General features: G+C 41.1%; 2 protein-coding genes across 4 annotated transcripts in view; one reads left to right on the top strand and one right to left on the bottom strand.

Moving 5' to 3' along the window:
• LOC120417497 (ribosome-binding protein 1) overlaps positions 1–9,512 on the bottom strand; it is a 28,092-nt gene extending 18,580 nt beyond the window's left edge. For 2 of the 3 annotated variants that reach the window (XR_005605472.2, XM_039579573.2), the window contains exons 1-3: positions 9,281–9,512; positions 247–727; positions 8–169 (exon numbers count right to left, since the gene is read on the bottom strand). Coding sequence is in view for 2 of the 3 variants with exons in the window: in XM_039579573.2 (XP_039435507.1) it covers positions 8–169; positions 247–660 (576 nt within the window). In the remaining variant the exon portion in view is untranslated. The remainder of the gene's footprint in view (positions 1–7; positions 170–246; positions 728–9,280) is intronic. The other variant, XM_039579574.2, reaches the window with a different exon arrangement.
• A 10,256-nt stretch (positions 9,513–19,768) lies between these two features.
• LOC120417500 (actin-related protein 2/3 complex subunit 3) lies at positions 19,769–20,670 on the top strand. The gene is made up of 2 exons (XM_039579577.2): positions 19,769–19,928; positions 20,045–20,670. The coding sequence occupies exons 1-2, from the start codon at positions 19,923–19,925 to the stop codon at positions 20,573–20,575; spliced, it is 537 nt and encodes a 178-aa protein (XP_039435511.1). The 5' UTR covers positions 19,769–19,922; the 3' UTR covers positions 20,576–20,670.
• Positions 20,671–20,771: the final 101 nt, after the last annotated feature.

Below are 20,771 nucleotides of genomic sequence, written 5' to 3' on the forward strand. Positions count from 1 at the left end.
AACTCACGTGTTGACGAGCGATTTCCAGCGCATCCTTCGGGTGAATCTCCTCAAAGTGGTTGATCTCCTGGGCCGACTCCTGCTTCACCAGCACCGGTTCCGACTTGTTCAGCAGAATGCCTCCCTTTTGCTTGTTGTTCTTCTTGCCCTGGTTTGGTTTGTCCTTTTTCTGCAAAAACAACCAAAAAAAAAAACCCACCAGCGTTACCCAAGTCTTCAAGAAATACACAAACCCCAAAGCCGTACCTTTCCATGCCCGTCGGCGTTCAGCGCAAACGCTTCCGTCTCGGCGTACTCGACGCTCGCGTTCACCTTCTTCTTGGCGTAGGTCAGCGGGTTGATCTCCTCCTCAAACTCGGACTCGGCCGATTCGGTCTCCACCACCGAGTCCTGGTCGGAGTCCTTGACGGCGGCCTTCTGCTTCTGCTGCTGCTTGTTCTTGTTGACCTTTTTCGTTTTCTTGTTGGCGTTATCCTTGGACGACTTGGCGCTGGTGGCGGCACCGGCACCGGTTCCCATAATCTTCTCGCGCATCGCGAGCTTCTCCTTCTGCATCTCTTCGTACGACTTGCCGGCCAGGGGCTTCATCAGGAAAAAGTACAGACCAACGAGCACGAGCAGGGTCGCGACGAACATTACGATGAGCACGGACAGGTCCATATTTGCATTGTTTGCTCGCGGCTACCGGGGGTTTGATCCTACGGGTGTTGTCGATACTGCGCGGTCACTGGAATGGAACGAGAGAAGAGAACACAAAAAGCAATTAATCGGACTGTTGCAGCACCGGCAGCGCAGGTTGTTATACAACGCCACAGTTCGGCTTCGATTTGGTGAGATAACTTCGCGCCAACTCATTTTCTCTCATTTCAAGACAATCAAACTAATCGCTTGAGAGCATAGAGACAGAGAAGAAGGAGGAAGTGGTCATATTCTAAATCGTCAATTAAGCTCAAACTCATAAACCGGGTGTGTTTAAGTCAATACGCATGTGTGTAATAGCGTTTAATTGATGCTGGTAGTCGTCAGAAACGATGGTTGGGGACGACAAAAATTGTGCGCGACACAACCGCGGATGATGAGCAAGAGGAGCAACAACCACCGAGCAGTCATCGGCGGTGTTGGTATGGCGTAATTCGTGCCGGTTCAGACAGTAGAGCAGTGTGAGATGAAAGCATTGCGTTGGTTTGCGCAGGGGAAGTCCCGTTTGTTATAGTAGAGGTCGAAACGGTTGATCAGCTATGGTTTGGGTAAGTCGCTCGCGTGGTGCCAGAGAAAAGTAAGTTTTCGTGAATATCGGAATACCTTGCGAAATACATTAAAATTAAAACTAGTTCTCAAGTTATGATCCAAAGAATGAAATTTTTTACCCTGAGTTACCTCATCCACCTTTCCCAAGTAACATTTTAGGCTTTATCAAAGTTGTCACAACCGCTATAAAACCTATCAGCCAAAACCAACATTAAAACCACTTAGTCGTAACAAACTCCCCAGAACCTCGATAAACCCCACTTAAAACCCAAAAGGACCTCCGCAAAAGGTTGTTACGGCCTATTTATAAAACCTACATAGGAGTTCAAGGCTTTACAACTGAATCCTATCAACCTTACCTTCTCGAAGCCCTAATAAAACCTTTGTTAAAACCTTGTTAGGAGTTAGAGAAAAATGACATTTCCTACGTCTTCATGCGTCTTATGACAATCAGATTTTATTCTGGTAAAAAAAATCTTCGTCTTGCTAAATGAAATGATGGAGTTGGTTGTCAAAAATGGCGATGATGAAAAAAATAGAATTATAAAATAATTTCAAAGTTTATTCCTCGCAATTGGTGGCTAAAATTCAGCTGCGGTTGAAATTTTATCGAAAAATGTGGGGGAGATAGAGCCAAAAAAGCAACTCGCTTTATAAATAATATTTCTTCTGCAATCACAGTTTTCAATATTCTTTTTTCTTCACAATTTTTTTGCAAAAAATTGTTTAAATTATTTTTGAACTCCTGTGGCTGTGCTAGCGATGAAAGAAATTCGTTATAATTGTGTGTTTTCATCAAATTTATGCTTTTACATTTTTTTCTTCTGTCACGATGGCAGTCAATCATATTCAATCAGAGCACGCGTATTAGTGCATCTCCACCGTGGGTAGCAAACATCGAAGCAAATCAGGTCTGGATTTTTGAATTTTTGGATATTTGAATCATACACAATAGCAGACATACAAAAATCTCCGAAACACGCATTCAAAACTTTGCCCCCGGCTTGCCGGTACTTGTCGGGTATCATAAAATGAGTACCCGACAGGTACCGACACATATTTTTCTTCTACAGATGAACTTGAGATCAAATTTGATACCTGCTTTGCCACGTGCGGTGGAAGACTCGGGGGCAAACTCGAGAGCAAATTTGGTGGGAATCAAATCGGGTAGCAAATGATGAGCAAAACATGATAAAAACCCATATTTGCCCCCGCGGTGGGCTTGTTTCGGTGGCAAATTTGCTACCCTAGCGGTGGGGATGACGGAGTTTTTTCAAGGTGGCAAATTTGATCTCGGTATTCATGAGCCGGGTGCAAATTTGATTTGCACCCCAGCGCTGGAGATGCCCTTATATTTTTGCACTGCTATTTGGTCGGGATAAATGCTCTTTTAGGAGCTTATGGTTTTAAGCGAGCTTTTCACATGCCTAATGGCACTTGACAGTTACAACACTCTTGGTTTTAACGAAGCATGCGATAAAACCGTTTGGCATGGCATTGCCATCCAAGGGGTAGGACAGAGAGAAATTGAGTATAACTCAATTTTTCAAAATTACTCAATGTGGCTTAAAGTTACTCAATGCTCCTCTTTATTTTCTTTTCTCGCTAAGTTAAGGAATTTGTGAATATTTTTTGACAGACGAGCGTGTTTACAAACAGATCAGATTTTTTTCACGCTACGATGCTGTGAAAATTCCCACATCCAGTTTGCCATCTGGTTTTCAAGCCCAGGGATGCCAGGTCGTAATTTGAAAAGTCTGGACTACTGCGTGAAAAGTCTGTGTTTGTCTGTGCATCACAAAATGTCTGGACACAACTTCAAAAGACAAATCTGTGTACCTGGCATCCCTGTTCAAGTCCGAGGCATAAAACCTTGTTAGAACCCAGGGCCCCGGCAATGGCCTGATATGAGCTACCGAACAACATTGGCAATATGGCGTCGTTTGTTTACAAACATCAGATTGTTTGTGGACGAATCGAAAAATTACCTAAGAATTGATAGTTGGGAGAAGAACCAATTAAACATGAACCAAATTCTCAACAGCTCTAATCTCTACCGCACCGGGATTTGTAAGACGGAAGTTGTTGAAGCTCCACTGTTTTAAGAGAATGAGGGAAAATCTCCACGGTATCCACGAGTAAGTTTCGCTTAGAGTTGGATGGATTTTTTTTTGGGAAGGTGAATGCTCTAAGAAGCCAGGAGTTGTTCGAGATCCTGGTGTGTTCACATTTCTAAGGTGATAGATATAAATTTTGCCATCTCTTGTTGGATCAATTCTAAAAATTCTCAATAGTTTTCAATTTCAGAAGCGCCTACGAGTTAGGCAATATTGAAGATTGCTGAATTTTCAACTTGTATTCTCGTCCGGTCCTTCGATTGAACTACATCCAGGGTGACCACTCAAATCCCATTTTCAAATTCCCGACTTTTTCCCGACTTTTCCAGAATGCTAAAAAAATACGCATTTCTTATCTAAAGAATGATTTCAAACAAAAAACTTTCTATAAGAAAAGTCAATTTTAACCACCGAAAAAAATTAAATGAATTTAAAAATAATCCAAATTAAGGTATTTTTAGTAAATCAGAAACAGAACAACAATTTGAAAAAAAAACTTCAAAGATGGAATTTAATTATTATGATTCAGAGTAGAAACACAAACAATAAGTATTTGAAAAAATATCGAAATTTCAACAATACTTATAACTAACATGTTATTTTTTAAATTGGTAAAAGTATGGTTTTTGATACTTCATTTCATCTGGAAATGACAAAAAGTCAAAGATAACTGAACTTAAAATCTCGTTCCTATTTTTTTAAATCTTCATCATCATTTTAAATCGAAGAATGATTAAAACATAATTGCTGATATTATGCATTCAAAGGATTTAGAAAAATGTCAAGGAATTTATATTTTTTTATTTTTTCTGCCAAGTTCCCTTTTTAATTTTGTAATTTTTGATATTGTTTTTTTAATCAATGTTAATTTATCTAGTGGTCAGTATTTAACTGTTTTTTTTTTTTCAATTTTTATGTTTTTCCACTTATTTTGAGCAAAATGTTTGAAGAGACAATTTTTTTTAACAGTTTTGCAATAACTCTAAACTTTTTGGTTTTATTTTGCAATTTCAAAATTTTCTTTATGTTTTCAAAACGTTTGTTTTTCAATTTTGGATTTTATTCGATATTTAAGTTTTTCGAAATCTGAAGATCATGCTTTATGTATAGTAGGTAATTTACCCATACTCTCAAAAAAAGTTTAAAGGTAACACTTGAAAAAAAACATATTTTTAATTACTTAATGAATTTAGTTTGAAATTTTACCAAAAAAACCATTTCCAAACTCAAGTTGGAATCTGTTTTCAAATATTAAATCTATGTGACAAAATGAAATAGAATCATAACTCTAAGCTGGCCATTAGGCTCTATTTTTATATTAGTTGTTCATTAACTTAACCTCTTGTTTGATAAACAAAAATTAATATAGATCATATGATTCATGAAAAATATTATGAAGATCTGTGTCAAAGTCTCCAATATTATTTAAGATTTTGAAGGTCTTAAACAGCTTTTCCATACTCAAATATATTGAAATAGTGAAAAGAACCTTAAATTTAAAGTTAGTTACTAAAGCAGAATTGAACGATTTCAATTTGAAAATTACACAAAATATTACAAAATTATTCAAGAGTTAAAAAATAATTTTCAAACAAGTATGCTTAGAATTCCCGACTTTTCCCGACTTTTTGATAAAAAATCATAAATTCCCGACTTTTTCCCGATTTTTGGAGGATTTTGGCGAATTCCCGACTTTTTCCCGACTTTCCCGATTTCCCGACTTGAGTGGCCACCCTGTACATCAGTGTAAAGCAGGTATTAGAGAGGTCATCCATAAACCACGTAGACACTTTTTTGGGAATCTGTTACCCCCCCCCCCCCATTCGTGGACAACCGTCCATACAAAAAAAACCTTTGTTGTATGGATCAAGGACAACCGCCATACCCTCCCCCCCCTCCCCCTAAAGTGTCTACGTGGTTTATGGATGGCCCCAACTATGAAAAACATAAAAAAACAACTGAGCAATTTTTGACAGTTTTGCAGTTTGCCAGATTTGTTTGTTTGCCTGGATTTGTTAAGTTTGCGAGTTTGACAAACTGTCAAACACGAAAAAGCGCGAGTTTGTTGATTTGTTTGCGGTAGTGTAATAGCTCCTAAAGTGTGAAGTGACTAAAAAGTGACCCCGTTCGTTTGACAACAGTTAGGGTCAAACCAATTTTTTCTTCAAAGATTAATTTAATGTGGGAAAACTTTATTTTAATCTTATACAATTCTGGCGCAGCCAATCTTTCAAAACTGGATTTTTTTAAAGGTCCTAAAACAAAGCTTTTCTTTTGCTTATTAGGTGTTTTTGAATATCCCTGATTTAAGGTGGTTCTAAAAACACCCTAAAAGCAAAAGCTTTTGATTAGATTACACCTAACCTTCTTCTAGTCAAGGAGCTATTACACTACGGCAAACAAACAAACTCGCAATTTTTGACAGTTTGCCAGTTTTTGCCTTGTTTGCGAGTGTAGCAAACTGTCAAGCACGAAAAAGTGCGAGTTTGTTTGTTTGTTTGCGGTAGTGTAATGGCTCCTTCATTTGTTAACATCTGTAGTGCGCCACTGAGCGCGAGTTTGAGCACGGAGTGTTCAAACAACAACACATTTCTGAATGTACAGGAAAGCAAGAAGCGTTTTAGGCAAATATTCGTTGTGAGCACCACGTTGAAAGAAGTTTTGGTACGCCGAATTTTTCTGGGATGGAACATTTTATATCCACGAATGCATTGGCGACTTTTTGCCGTGGTTATAAGGCTTTCTAAGCCCAGTGAAAAAAATATAATTTAACTCAAAAATGACGAACTCCTCGTCACAGTGTCCTGATGCAAACAATGATCGAGCTGTAGCTGTCACAGCCCTGCGAATTATGTTGTCTGACATATCGGGCAGCCAGTCAAAAAAACCAGCTAGAAGTCGCCTGACAAAAAAATTTTTGCTAGAAAGAGATAGGAAACCTGATGCAAACAAACGTCCAGCTGTCATGTAAATATACTTTCAATGTGTTGGTAAATTTGTGACTAGAAAGCCTTATAGCGCCACAACTCGATTTTAATTTAAATAAGAGTGTTTTGAGTGGCACTGGGCATAATACATTTTTCCCCCACCTTAATTTTTTTTTCTTCGGGAAGCCGCAAAAAATACAAATTTGAAAATCAAACCCTTCCCTAACACGGATGTAAACTTCAAGTACCTAGATTTCATAACACTTTCATGAAATCTAGCGTTTTTGAAGAACAAAATTATTTAACATGAACTAGGTTATTCAACGCTATTCTGGGTATGTCACGGCATAACTAGGGGAAATCTACCCATTTTAATCCTAATAAGCGGTCGTGTTTGAATGATGCTGGATAATCTAGAGTCTCCCTTGAATTTTACTAAAACCAAGTACACCAACGAGTAGAGCAAGTTTTTGTGAACATTTCTGTTTATTTTCACTTTCACTAAAAGTTATTCTATTTCTTTACCGAGCATTTAACAAAAAAAAATTCCCAAGGGTATTCTAATCGAGGCGAATGCATTGGGCCACGCCCATTTTTCTAATATCGGCTTAGTTCTTTTTTCTTCCAACACTCTGTCGAGTGTTGCCATTTGCGCTGACAGTTCAAACGAACACTCACGAAAAGTGGCATTTATAGGGAAAGTTTCCTGGCATCGCTGGCTGTGCTGCTGGTGGTGTGGACGGCCAGCCTTTGTTCTTTTTTGCCTTCGTCTCTCGCTCGGTTTTCTTCAGCCTTCGAGTGGAATGCAAAGTGAAAATTGAAACGTCAAACGACTTGGCGCGTTTGTTTTTTTGATGGCGCTTGCTAATTTATTACATTTTTCGGGATTATTCTTCAATTGAGTGCCTTAATAATGATCAAAAGAACATGTTGCCGGTAGTTGGAAGCAATTTCATATCTTAAGCGCCGTGAAAAAGTAAGCGAAAGTGAAAAGTTAATTTTGGCTATATTCATTAAGCGTTTGAGGGATTCTCGTGTGTGTCACTGTGTGTGCCAACAAAATTATGAGAAGTGGTCTCGCAAAATACAAATTATGATCAAAAGTGCATTAAATGTGATCTTTTTCGCCAGTAAGTGGCATACATTTGCGTGCTTACTCGAGGCGGTGCTGTTGCTGGTAAGTTTATAGCCCAAATAGTATTTTTGGAGCTTTAATCGAGCATCAAACTCTCCATATGACGAAGATAGGTTTTTGATTGGAAAGGGTAGATTTCCCCTACTCTGACTTTTCTATAACAAGACTTTTCCAGACTCGCGGAAGTTTCGTAAAACTTTTCCAGTTTTTCCGTGTTGCAAACATTTTATGACACCCGATCTTATGAATGTTTTCAAAATATTTAAATTGAAATACCTATATCGAAAATATCAAGAGCAAGTTAATTCACAGCAATAAATTAACATTCCGACGAATTAAACTTCACCGATCAAAGCCGGTGGGACGCGCTCTCAGTCGCTCCGTTTACTATTTAAAAAGCGAAAACTCATCGCTTGCGATCTACTGCGGCGATCTAGTTGCTACTATAGAGAATTTGCAGCAAAGCTAAAAGACGCGTGTCGCCACCTATAAACAAATAGCGTAAACCTATGATTTTTAGAAAAAATGTGTTTTTTCCTTCCTAATCAACATTTTTATAAAACTTATGCCGGATTTGGACGAGAAAAATTATTTCCAACAATTTGGTGTATAACTTTCCAATATTTGTTTGATTTTTCTATGAGAAAACTGTAAATTTAGAAAAAGATAGTAATTTGGACTATTTGGCAAGAAAGTCTGTCAAAAATCAATACAAATTGTTGAATTTACGTTAACACATCTGTTATCAACTATATAACTGGTTATTTCCTTGGTATATACAGGGAAACTCATTTTTTCGTGTTCCAAAACATGTTTTTTAAAGAAAAAGGTCACAAATTTTTGCGCGCCCAAAAGTTGATGTTCATTATTTTAAAGCAAAAAATTTTTCTCGTCTTTTGCAACAAGTTTCATGAAGATTGATGCAGGGAATCATGAGAAATAAGCGATTTTGTTCTTCAATCCAGCAGAAAGGAATACGATTTTTGGCATGTAACCTCATTTTGGCGCCACCTTCATTTGAAACACAGTCGCGCTGCAAAACCTCAATTGCCGCTGCTGAAGAACTAGCAACAGCCAGCACCATTATTACATGAAACTCGCGGATCGCCTGGTTGGCCAACCAGCCAAAGCGGCCGTGCCGCGAATGAAGAAAGATAGTGGGAAAGGAACAACAAAAAAAAAGCAGAGGAAAAATCTGATGACGACGACGGTTCAAAGAGGAACGCGCTAAGCGCAACTGATTCTGCTGCTAGTTGTGGACCTGCTGCCGCTACTTCTCCCTCCGCAGGCCACTTCTTCGTGGGTGCCCCCTCGCGAACCCGGAGAGACAGGGCAGCAGCAGCCTGAGTGTGTGTATAATAAGCGTGAAGAAGAGTTCGTTCGCCCCTTCCCCCGCGCGAGCGCGCACACACACACACTCCCAGTGGAACCACCTCTCCCGGTAGATGTGGATGACCCGTGCGCTGACGTTCTGGAATCGATTCCAGCGGGTTCAACCGGGTTAAGAGTCAGCTTTTCCTTCTTTTCGACCAGTCTTCACGATCCACAGACAGGGCCCAGGGGAGAAAGGCGAATATTCATACACGGCCGCCATCATGCTTCTTCTCGGGTGTTGGACATGGGGCGAGAATTTTTGCTTTCTTTCCTACCCGGAACCGTGTACCGCTAGGACGCCGGAATGTACGGCGTTGCTGCGAATGTTTTGCAGTTTTTCCAAATTTGCTTCAAATGAGACTTGTTTCCTTAGGGCTAGGAAAAATCTTCTGTTCCCCCGAGGGGCGGTCATCGGCGACACAGAGGAAGGTAGAGGCAGTGAGCGGCGCCGCCGCCGGATGAAAAAATCGAGCACTTACAATTTTTGCACTGCGCTTCTCCTCCGGAAAAGGTAATCCGATACACACTAACACGCACACGGTGCACACCTTTGTGCTGGCAGGTTCCACGGGGACACCACGGATCGGACACACAACGACGGACCAGAAGGAAGAAAAACGCACCAGAGAACCGTCCGGGAACGGATGCGACGACGATCGAACTGCGGCGACGATGACAAAATTACACTCTTCGCACACAAATTGACCACGTAGTCGGTTCGCCAAGAGCCAAAGGTGAGCACCGATGACAGTTGCGAAATTTAAAGACAGAATTTGGGACTTCAATTTAAAGGAAATTTAACGCTTCCAAGTTTCTCAAAACAAACCCAATGAGTACTCTTACATATTTTAGAAGCTAACAAGCTCAAAAACGCTTTAAAATTACAGTTTTGTCTTTAAAAATCGCAATAAATCGACTTCGAAATTCGCCGGTAGCACGGTAAACACCCAAGTATCTTGGGCTGTTGCGAAAACACACGCACACCACGAGCTTGGACTGCTCGCGGTCTCACTCACACGCGCACGCACCGCTGACTCGTTTGATTGATTTATTCACCACGATGGCTCTAGTACTGCAATTTTTGGTACGTTCGTTTGAGGGCTAGTTCCGCACTGAGTGCCGCACTCAGAGCTGTCAAAGTGTTTTTTTGAAGAAACTCGCGCTAGTTCCGCACGAGTTTCGCCGCCATCTTGAAACTGAAACTTTAGAGAGTTATCTACGTGCGCATGTATTGCGTATACGTACACGAACAAAATTGAGGTTAAATTTTGTACCAGCCAGCAAAACAAATGGTGCGCTAGTGTGCGTGAGATCGCCCTTAAGGTGTATTCACATTATACCGCATCCGCAGCCGCAGCCGCATCCGCACAAAATTTGACAGTACGGACGCACAGTGCGGACGCGATTTCTCCAATGCATTTCATATGCAGCCATTCACACTGTTCCGCATCCGTATCCGCAGTACGGATCCGTATACGGATGCGGAACAGTGTGAATGGCTGCATATGAAATGCATTGGAGAAATCGCGTCCGCACTGTGCGTCCGTACTGTCAAATTTTGTGCGGATGCGGCTGCGGCTGCGGATGCGGTATAATGTGAATACACCTTTAGATAACTCTAGTGCCGCACTCGATACACTGGAGCTGAAAATCGCACTTTGCTGAGTTCGTTTTCGCACCTCCCCATACGATTTTTTCAGTTCAACTACGATTGCACTTTTTTATATAGTCGAACTGAAAAAATGGAAAAAATCGTATGAAAAAGTGCGAAAATAACAAAGCGTCCCCCTCAATGACAGCAGGGTGATATAGACGTTGGTGATTTCAAAAGAAGTTATGTTTGTTTTTTTTTTTTCAAATAAAATTACGGAAATAATGTTTTATTGAATTTGGATGATCAAGTATCAATAAAAGCAAGGTTTTTCATCGTTTGTTATCATTAGAACATCTTATTTTGCTTTTATATTAAAATGGGAATTGAAAATGGGTGCTCAACATTCAAATGCGTTTTTCTCAAAAAGGATGGTGTATACATGATGCTTTTTGAAATGTTGGCATCGATATAGTATTGAACGGCATGTCGCTGCTTAAACGCAGCAAAACCTGTTGCGTTGCAGACATCATCTCTAATTGGGACGTAAGATTCAAGTACATAGAGTGTTAGGCCAAATGCGATGTGACATAATATTTTCTGACTAGCTGTTCACATGAAACTGATGAACGGTCTACTTGTTTGTGATTCTTTTTAAGACTCTTTTCAGGAGGGCAGGCAAGTGGTAAGATATTGGATATGTCGATAAAATGTTCATTGAACACCATCATGATCAGCAAATAGGCTTTTCAACCGCTTCTGGGAAACCTATTATCTAGATGCTTTTTGGATTTGCATTGCATGTATGACGTCACCTTACTTGCCAATAATATGTGGCATCCAAGGTGGCGTCGCGTCTTTTTCAACCAAGAAAATTCTACTTTCAACGTTTCTGTCAGGCATCCCCTTTTGTTTGAGGATCAGAATACTAACTACCTATATAAATATTCACCATGCTTGAGGTTTGCTGCAGTTGACGAGAATAAGTAGAAAGGTTGTCGTATAAGCCTAATATTTGGTTGTTCCGGTTCGTTGATATTATTCAGTACGGGAACAGGGGCACTGAAGTCCGAGATTCCCGTTGTGTTGGGGCGGTTTCTAGCGGCGTTCCACCATCGATGTCGGCCTTCTATTCATCAAGGTCTTTGATCTTGACGAAAGACGACAATTCCATTGGCTCGGTTTCTTGCGCATTCCAGCAGGGGCACTAAAGTGCGGATGCGCACTCGTTTTTGGGGCCATCTGCATCTACGTTTTGTCCGTCGACGTTATTCACCTTAACGAAATACAAGATTCCCGTTGGCGCGAATTTGAGGACGTTCCAGGCACTAAACTCCTGAATGTTACTTTTGGTTCGAAGTGGAGCCTGACCAACGACATCTAAGTTTTCGCGAACGTAGTGCTCGACCGGTCCTTAGCAAAGAGAAAAACTATTTCAATGTGTTGGAACAGTTTTAATCAAGTCAGTCTGAACACAGGTGTGTTACCTCCGGTTTGATTTTTGCCAAAGTCATTTAAGGCAACGACGTCTTTTACCAGTCGGTGGTTCCTGATCCTGAGTGCAGTCGATGTGATAATAAAAATATTATTTTCTTTTCGCTATTTACGACCCTGTTTGAAAAATGTCGCACGTCGTACGAGTTGTCGCACGGTTTTGATTTTACCGTTTCGATATCGATTGGTCGAAAGAGCGACAAACGAACGACAAACACTCGACATGCATGACATTGGTTTTTCGCATCGATTTTTTGACAGATTGACGAATCGCCCGTGTCGACGAAAATACTTTGACAGTTTGAATCAAGCAAAAACATGTTATGACGAACAGAAGTGCAAGATTGTAGTTAAAAAATACGAATAAATGCAAACCAAAATTGCAGCATAAAAAGTAAGTTATAACCAGTAGTTAGTTTCGTTGTATTTAAAATTGTTCTTTTTATGGACATCCGGATACCAGGTAACCCGTGGAACTGTAGTTCGATGCCGGGAATAGCATCGGCCTAACCGCCGCAGTACTACAAACAGTCGGCACCGATCCTGGCCAACACCATCGGGCACGACACAATCCAGCTGGGGACAACCGCAGTCTCGTCAAAGTAAATACCACTAACCACTTTCATCGCCCGGTCGCGCTTTTAATAAGAAAGATGCCACTAATCCACTTTATTCAATACCGCAGATGCAGTAGGTTCCGTTGCCTCAGCGGTAGCCCCGAATCGTGCCGAGGATCGTGTCAGGGCACACAGGAGGACGTACTGGACAAGATTTACAACGATTCAGCGATTCAACCTCCTTTACGACGTTCGCAGCATCTATACCCGGATCCGGAGAACGCCTCCCATAGGAACAGGGGTTCCACTAAATGCCGTTGAACTAGACTGTTGTAATTACTCGTCACATCATCTTCACCAGGATACTCCGGAACTGAGCGGCCCTCCCGCCGGCATGGGACCGAAGCATTACAAATCACCACCACATCTCCACCATCCGCCTCCACTGAATCATCAGCCACCACACGGTCACCAACACGGACCGCCCGTCGTGCCCGTTCCCAAGTCCGAGTTCGACGATAACAGGCGTTGTGATGGCGACGGAACCTACGCCTAGACTGCGACGGCCGCCACCGTTGGGATGATTCCTACCAAACAGTCGTGTTAGTCCAACTTCATCGAGTACGGCGCTGACTTGTGGAGTCCGAACAATTCGTCCGGCAAGCGAAAGTACTCGCGCGATCAGCTGATACCGCTCAAGAATGCGGCAAGAATGCGGCTCACGAAAAACCGGCTGGATCTTCGTAATTGGTCTAAACCATGGAGGAGGTGCCAACGGGATGGGCATGGATTAGCATCTACGAGATGCTTTTGCCGACGTTCATCAAGGATTGCATGAGAGATGGGGGCGGAGGAGGAGGAGGCGGTGTGAACATGGGCCAAATGAGACAACAACACATGCCGAAACTAACGTCCGGATCGCAGCCAAACAAACAATCTCAGCAGGGCATGAATCTGGTGGAGATAATAAGCGTGAACGAGAACAAACGGACCGCCCACATGTTGTCCCTCAGCAATTGCACTCGACAGGGTTTTCGTCGTCGTTAATTTAGTGTAACATACTAAGAGTAAGTAAAAAAATAATAACATAATTAATATTAATAATAATATGCGCTCGTCGTCAAGTAGGAAGCGCCCGTCGCTACTGAGCCTGAAACAAGAAATGAACTCCACACCTGCCTGCGCCATCAACCGAGACAACACCAAGCACCAATCCAGCAACGGCCTCCACCGTAACAATGATCCCGACGTGGACTGGAGGAAAGCAAAGTACTCGCGTGATCAGCTCAAGAATGCTGCACCGGCTCGCAAAAAGTCCGTGAATCTGCGCAACAGTTTGGAAAAGATGCTGCAGCCGACATTGATAAAAAAAAATTGCATGGGAGGTGGTAGCGGAAGAGGAGAAAGTGGTGGCAACATGGGCCAAATGAGACAACTAAACATGCTGTAACGAGCACCCCGCGGGTCATCAGCGGCCAAGTTCGGTTCGCAGTTAAACAGACAATCCCAGCAGGGCATGAATCTGCTGCTGGAGTTTACTATGAAAATTCTGGTAAGAATGGCTTAAGCCAACTGTTCGATCAATTTTATTTTTAAAGTGTTTTTTCTTCTAACAGGTTCAAAGACGATGCAACCGCGCGTCGAACGTCTCAACCCCCTGTAGTTGCCAGAACGCGAATCTACTCGCCGAACTGAGATGGGACCGTCGCCTTGGCGCACTGCCGGTCCCAAAACATCTGCAAACGTGGTCAAATACAATACGTAGAAGGAAACCGTGCTGGACGCCAAGAACTGGAAGCGTTCCGAAAGAACCGATGCCGGCCGCTGTACACTCCCGGCGTCTATGACAAATTGGACAAGGAGACCCTGGCCAAAGAAACGCCTGAACCGACGGAACACCTTCTTCAATCCGCCGGCCAACTCCTTCAGCACCTTCTTGGCAACCGACCAAACTCCACTGGGAGCGTCAGACAAATCGCGCGTGCAAGAAAAGTAAATTTATTTTCTTCAAAAAGTGCCAACCCATTGTAAAATAATCTAGATAAATTAAAATGATTAATTAATGCCAAAAACAACTAATTTTAATTGAAACATAACCTAGAAATCCGAAATTACAGCGCACGACAAAGGCACGACATCCTAAATAACAAAACCGTGCGACGTCTGTCGAATGTCGTACGACAATGTCGAACAATTTCGATTACCGATCGCACGACACACACGACATTTTGGTGCAAAAACGTATGACATTCGCGCGAAAGTCGTACGACATTGTCGTGCGACGTCGTACAATTGCACGGACGACAAACGACGGACGTCGGACGGACTTTTCAGTCAGGGGACCAGCGCGTGTCTGCGCTACCCGATGGAAACTCATGCTCTGCGACAGCAAGTTTTCATTTGCCCTATAAATATATATACAGCAATTCCATTTGAAAAGAGCCTAAGGGTAATTCTCTACCAACTCACACGAAATCGGGAAAAGTTGCCCCGACCCCTCTTCGATTTGCGTGAAACTTTGTCCTAAGGGGTAACTTTTGTCCCTGATCACGAAACCGAGGTCCGTTTTTTGATATCTCGTGACGGAGGGGCGGTACGACCCCTTCCATTTTTGAACATGCGAAAAATGAGGTGTTTTTCAATAATTTGCAGCCTGAAACGGTGATGAGATAGAAATTTGGTGTCAAAGGGACTTTTATGTAAAATTAGACGCCCGATTTGATGGCGTACTCAGAATTCCGAAAAAACGTATTTTTCATCGAAAAAAACACTAAAAAAGTTTTAAAAATTCTCCCATTTTCCGTTACTTGACTGTAAAAAATTTTGGAACATGTCATTTTATGGGAAATTTAATGTACTTTTCGAATCTACATTGTCCCAGAAGGGTCATTTTTTCATTTAGAACAAAATTTTTCATTTTAAAATTTCGTGTTTTTTCTAACTTTGCAGGGTTATTTTTTAGAGTGTAACAATGTTTTACAAAGTTGTAGAGCAGACAATTACAAAAATTTTGATATATAGACATAAGGGGTTTGCTAATAAACATCACGAGTTATCGCGATTTTACGAAAAAAAGTTTTGAAAAAGTTACTTTTTGCGTTTCTCTTTGTTTCGTCGTCCGTGTCTGTCGCGAGTGACCATGAACGGCCATGATCGATGACGACCAACTTTTTCAAAACTTTTTTTCGTAGAATCGCGATAACTCGTGATGTTTATTAGCAAACCCCTTATGTCTATATATCAAAATTTTTGTAATTGTCTGCTCTACAACTTTGTAGAACATTGTTACACTCTAAAAAATAACCCTGTAAAGTTAGAAAAAACACGAAATTTTAAAATGAAAAATTTTGTTCTAGATGAAAAAATGACCCTTCTGGGACAATGTAGATTCGAAAAGTACATTAAATTTCCCATAAAATGACATGTTCTAAAATTTTTTACAGTCGAGTAACGGAAAATGGGAGAATTTTTAAAACTTTTTTAGTGTTTTTTTCGATGAAAAATACGTTTTTTCGGAATTCTGAGTACGCCATCAAATCGGGCGTCTAATTTTACATAAAAGTCCCTTTGACACCAAATTTCTATCTCATCATCGTTTCAGGCTGCAAATTATTGAAAAACACCTCTTTTTTCACATGTTCAAAAATGGAAGGGGTCGTACCGCCCCTCCGTCACGAGATATCAAAAAACGGACCTCGGATTCGTGATCAGGGACAAAAGTTACCCCTTAGGACAAAGTTTCACGCAAATCGAAGAGGGGTCGGGGCAACTGCTGTGTGAGTTGGCGGAGAATTACCCCTAAACCAAAAAAAAAGTTCTCCGATCGGGCTCAAAATTTTTCTGGGGGTTCCTTGGCCAAAATAATTAGACCCGTATTTTTTTGTTTGGCCATTAGGGTGGCCTACATCGTGCTAGGGTGGTTCAAAAAATGGCAATTTTCGTCATTTTTCGCAAAAACCACTTTTTTCTAAAAATCATATCTCCGCGCCATTTCATCCGATTTTAGCTGTCTTAGACGCAAAAGAAAGGTGATGAGTTTGGCTATTTGGGAAAAATAGTAAAAAGTTCCAAAAATCTAGCTTAACTATTGAAAAAGTCGTATGAAAACTTAAAATGGCGTTTTGACCGTGTCTGGACCAAAGAGCCTATGTCTGAAAATATTTTTATCGGATTCCTCGGAAAATTTCACATAACATATCAAAAAATTGGCGATGTCGAACCGTACGTTTCCGAGATATGATTTTTTGAAAAAAAAACTGCGTTTTTCGACGCGCCACGCGCAAAAACGGGAAAATGACGAAATCGGCAAAAAATCAACTTTTTCCACTAAAACTGCGATAACTTTAAAATTTCAGCGATGACCTATAGATGTTATGGTACCAAAAGTTGCGTCTCTCAATTACGAAAATTTTGGTACCCAGACATGTATAGGTCATCGCTGAAATTTTAAAGTTATCGCAGTTTTAGTGAAAAAAGTTGATTTTTTGCCGATTTCGTCATTTTCCCGTCTTTGCGCGTGGCGCGTCGAAAAACGCAGTTTTTATTTTCAAAAAATCGTATCTCCAAAACGTACGGTTCGACATCGCCAATTTTTTGATATGTTATGTGAAATTTTCCGAGGAATCCGATAAAAATATTTTCAGACATAGGCTCTTTGGTCCAGACACGGTCAAAACGCCATTTTAAGTTTTCATACGACTTTTTCAATAGTTAAGCTAGATTTTTGGAACTTTTTACTATTTTTCCCAAATAGCCAAACTCATCACCTTTCTTTTGCGTCTAAGACAGCTAAAATCGGATGAAATGGCGCGGAGATATGATTTTTAGAAAAAAGTGGTTTTTGCGAAAAATGACGAAAATTGCCATTTTTTGAACCACCCTAGCACGATGTAGGCCACCCTAATGGCCAAACAAAAAAATACGGGTCTAATTATTTTGGCCAAGGAACCCCCAGAAAAATTTTGAGCCCGATCGGAGAACTTTTTTTTTGGTTTAGGCTCTTTTCAAATGGAATTGCTGTATATAAATATAAATTATTTATGTTTATATCCTCGCCACACGTTTTATTCAAGTGCCCAAACACTTGAATGATTGAATAAAGCCACATCATAGATTTAACTGGTTTGTGTTTCAACATCAATCCAAACCACTATCAAATGCAAGTGTTTGGGCGATTGACTTTTTGGTATTTTTTGACACGTTATTTTCATTCGGGTGGCTCAAGTTTTCAAGTGTTTTGCTCATAAATTTGCACCACTGTCATGACTATTTAAAGTGATGAGGAAAACACACGAATTTGATCTTAAGATCTACCCAAAACAGGCACTATTCAAAGTCAACGTGACTTTCCACTTGAATTTAAGGTGAATTCATTTTCCGTTGATTTTTTCGAAGAAAATTGATCATCATCACTATAAAATATTCTGTAGAAAAATCAATTTAACGAATTTCAGCACAAAATGGAATCAGCGTGTGCCAGTTGTTACCTTCTTGAAGCCACTGAAGAAATTTTTGATCTAAATCAATTGTGCTTCAAAATTTATATAATTTTGTGGCACAGTCATTGACGTCCTAGTTGGCAATCATTAATTAATGACGATTTCCATGACTTAACAAGGAATGGGATAATCGTTACCAAAAGGAATCAGCATGTTTAGGGCACTATTCTAAACAACTTGTTGAAGGAATTTTGTCAAAATATTGAAAGCGACGCAAAATTTATATCTTTGAACGAAAAATCATGACAATGATGGAAGTCTTCACGTTAATGTGTTTCACTGATTGATTTTAGCGCGACTTTTATCGAAAGCTAGAAGCGAGACTAGAACTAGGACTAGAACCAGTAGCACAAAAAAAACTCCCGATTTCAACTGGCCGGACGGCGCAGTGGTAGCGTGCACGACTAGTACCCAGTCACGACGTTCTAGCAGGATTCTAGCAGAGTTCTTACAGAGCTGGATATTCTTACAGCATTCTAGCAGAAATGTTCTACCGTTCTAGCAGGATTCTGACAGAATCAGCTCTGCTAGAATATTTCGTGACTGGGTAAGCGAGAACTTGTATGTCGTTGAACGTTTCATTTTCAATGCCATTTAATATTCAAGTGTTTTGGCTATTTAATTTATTTCATGGTCAATCACGGGACCATCCATAAACCACGTGGACACTTTTTTGGGAATCTTTTAACTTTTTTGTATGGATCGTGGACAATCGCCATACCCCCCTACAAACCCCCCCTCCCCTTCCCCCTAAAGTGTCCACGTGGTTTATGGATGGTCCCCACCGAAATTTCAAGCGTTTCAACACTTCCCAGTCACGGAAATTTCTAGCAGAGTTGGTTCTGCCGGAATCCTGCTAGAATCATTCATGCTAGATTGCTGTTAGAATTTTTTTAGAATATTCTGACAGAGCAAAATCTGTCGAAAGTGACGTCATTTCTGTCTAACCGCTTCGTGGCGAATGTGATAACCGTCATCTTGTCAATTTGTTCTTTTATTTTCATTTGTTGACCGAGGATGACGCTTTTTAAGCACAGCCACGTTTTGGTGAATAAATTAAAGAAAAATATGGAATAACTAATATAATTAAACTTATGTTCAACAGGAAAAAAGAACGAGGTTAATTCGGAAAGAAATACAAAAAGGATCCTGCCAGGGCACCAGGGTGTAGTACATCCCGGGAACTGTGGCCGATGGCTTCGTGGGTCGCAGTTAACGGAACGCCAATAATGGAAGCGGAATCTACGTTGACACTTATTCCCCAAGCAGTCCGCGTCCGCAGAGTTCCAGCTTCAAAAAGTGTTAGTGTTTAGTAAAAAAAAAGGTGATAATGGTGAAAAAATGGTGTTGATAAATAAATGTTTTTTGCAGTAACTGTTTTTTTATGTAAAAATATCAGAAAATAATTGAAGAAATCTTAGTCATCACATTCTAGCAAAATTCTAGCAGGATTCTCACAGAAATCCTTGCCATTTAATTCTAGTAAAATTCTTACAGAATTCTAGCAGGATGCCTGTCAGAATAGTTCTAGCAAAGTTCTAGCAGGATTCTAACAGAACCGGTTGATTTCGCCGGCTCCTGCTAGAACCGGTTATTGCATTTGAGCTATAATTCTTTGAGAATTCTTCCAAAGTTCTGGCAGAATGATGGCACAGTTCTAGTAAGAATATTTTCGCTCTGCTAGAATTCTGTAAGAATCCTGTGAGAACGCCGTGACTGAGTTCGAATAGAACGTACCATAAGACTGCTTTGAACTCAAAATTAGGTAGCTTTGAAATCGGTGTGGTTGCTGTTGCTAAAATTAGTCAATCAAATTACGCGTGCAGCGTTTTGACGTTTGTCTGACAAATTCTGCGAGTTGTCAACAAAGTTTATAAGGATTAGAAAATTTTAAAAGTGGGTTTCAAGTAAATTTTATTGTGCGTGAAAGTATCAAAAATAGTCGATTAGTTTACCAATCATCGGTATTAACTGAGAAGCAATGCCGGTAAGTAGTAATTTACACTATATAACTGTATGAAAATGTTTATCTGTGTCGATCAACATTAGTCATCAAAGAAACGCAACTAGGGTGTGTCTAAAATGGGTTTTATAACTTTTTAGGCTTATCATTCCCAAATCAAGGATTACTCCCAATCCGTGGGCAATATGGCGATTCTGCCGCTGCGAACGCAGGCCCGCGGTCCGGCCCCGACCAACGCCAGCATCGAGCAGGACATTATCGACGAGTCGCTGTACTACTTCAAGGCGAACGTGTTCTTCCGCACGTACGAGATCAAGTCCGAGGTGGACCGGGTGTTGATCTACATTACGCTGTACATCACCGAGTGCTTGAAGCGGCTGCAGCGCTGCTCGAACAAAAACCAGGGCCTGCAGGAGATGTACACGCTGGCCATCTCCAAGTTTGACATTCCGGGCGAGGCGGGCTTCCCGCTGAATGCGGTGTACGCGAAGCCGGCCGGCCCGTCCGAGGCGGACCTGATGAAGCAGTACCTGCAGCAGCTGCGCCAGGAGATTGGCATCCGGGTGTGCGAGCGGGTCTTCTCCGGCGAGGACGGCAAACCGAGCAAGTGGTGGCTGTGCTTCGCCAAGAAGAAGTTCATGGACAAGTCGCTGTCCGGACCGGGCCAGTAAAGTGGGCTGCGTGTCGTGCCCCCTGCAAGGTAACGCAAGCATTTTCTTTTTTATTATTACTCTCCGTACGCTAAATAAATCGTTCCAACGAGAAATTGGTCTTGCGGAGTTCTTCGAAAATCCATTTGATTTGGGACTTATTTTTAGCTATTTAATATGAGCTCGATTTCAAGATTTTTGAAAAATGTGACATTCA

The sequence above is a fragment of the Culex pipiens genome, chromosome 3 (genome assembly GCF_016801865.2).
Source record: "Culex pipiens pallens isolate TS chromosome 3, TS_CPP_V2, whole genome shotgun sequence".
NCBI lineage: Eukaryota > Metazoa > Arthropoda > Insecta > Diptera > Culicidae > Culex > Culex pipiens.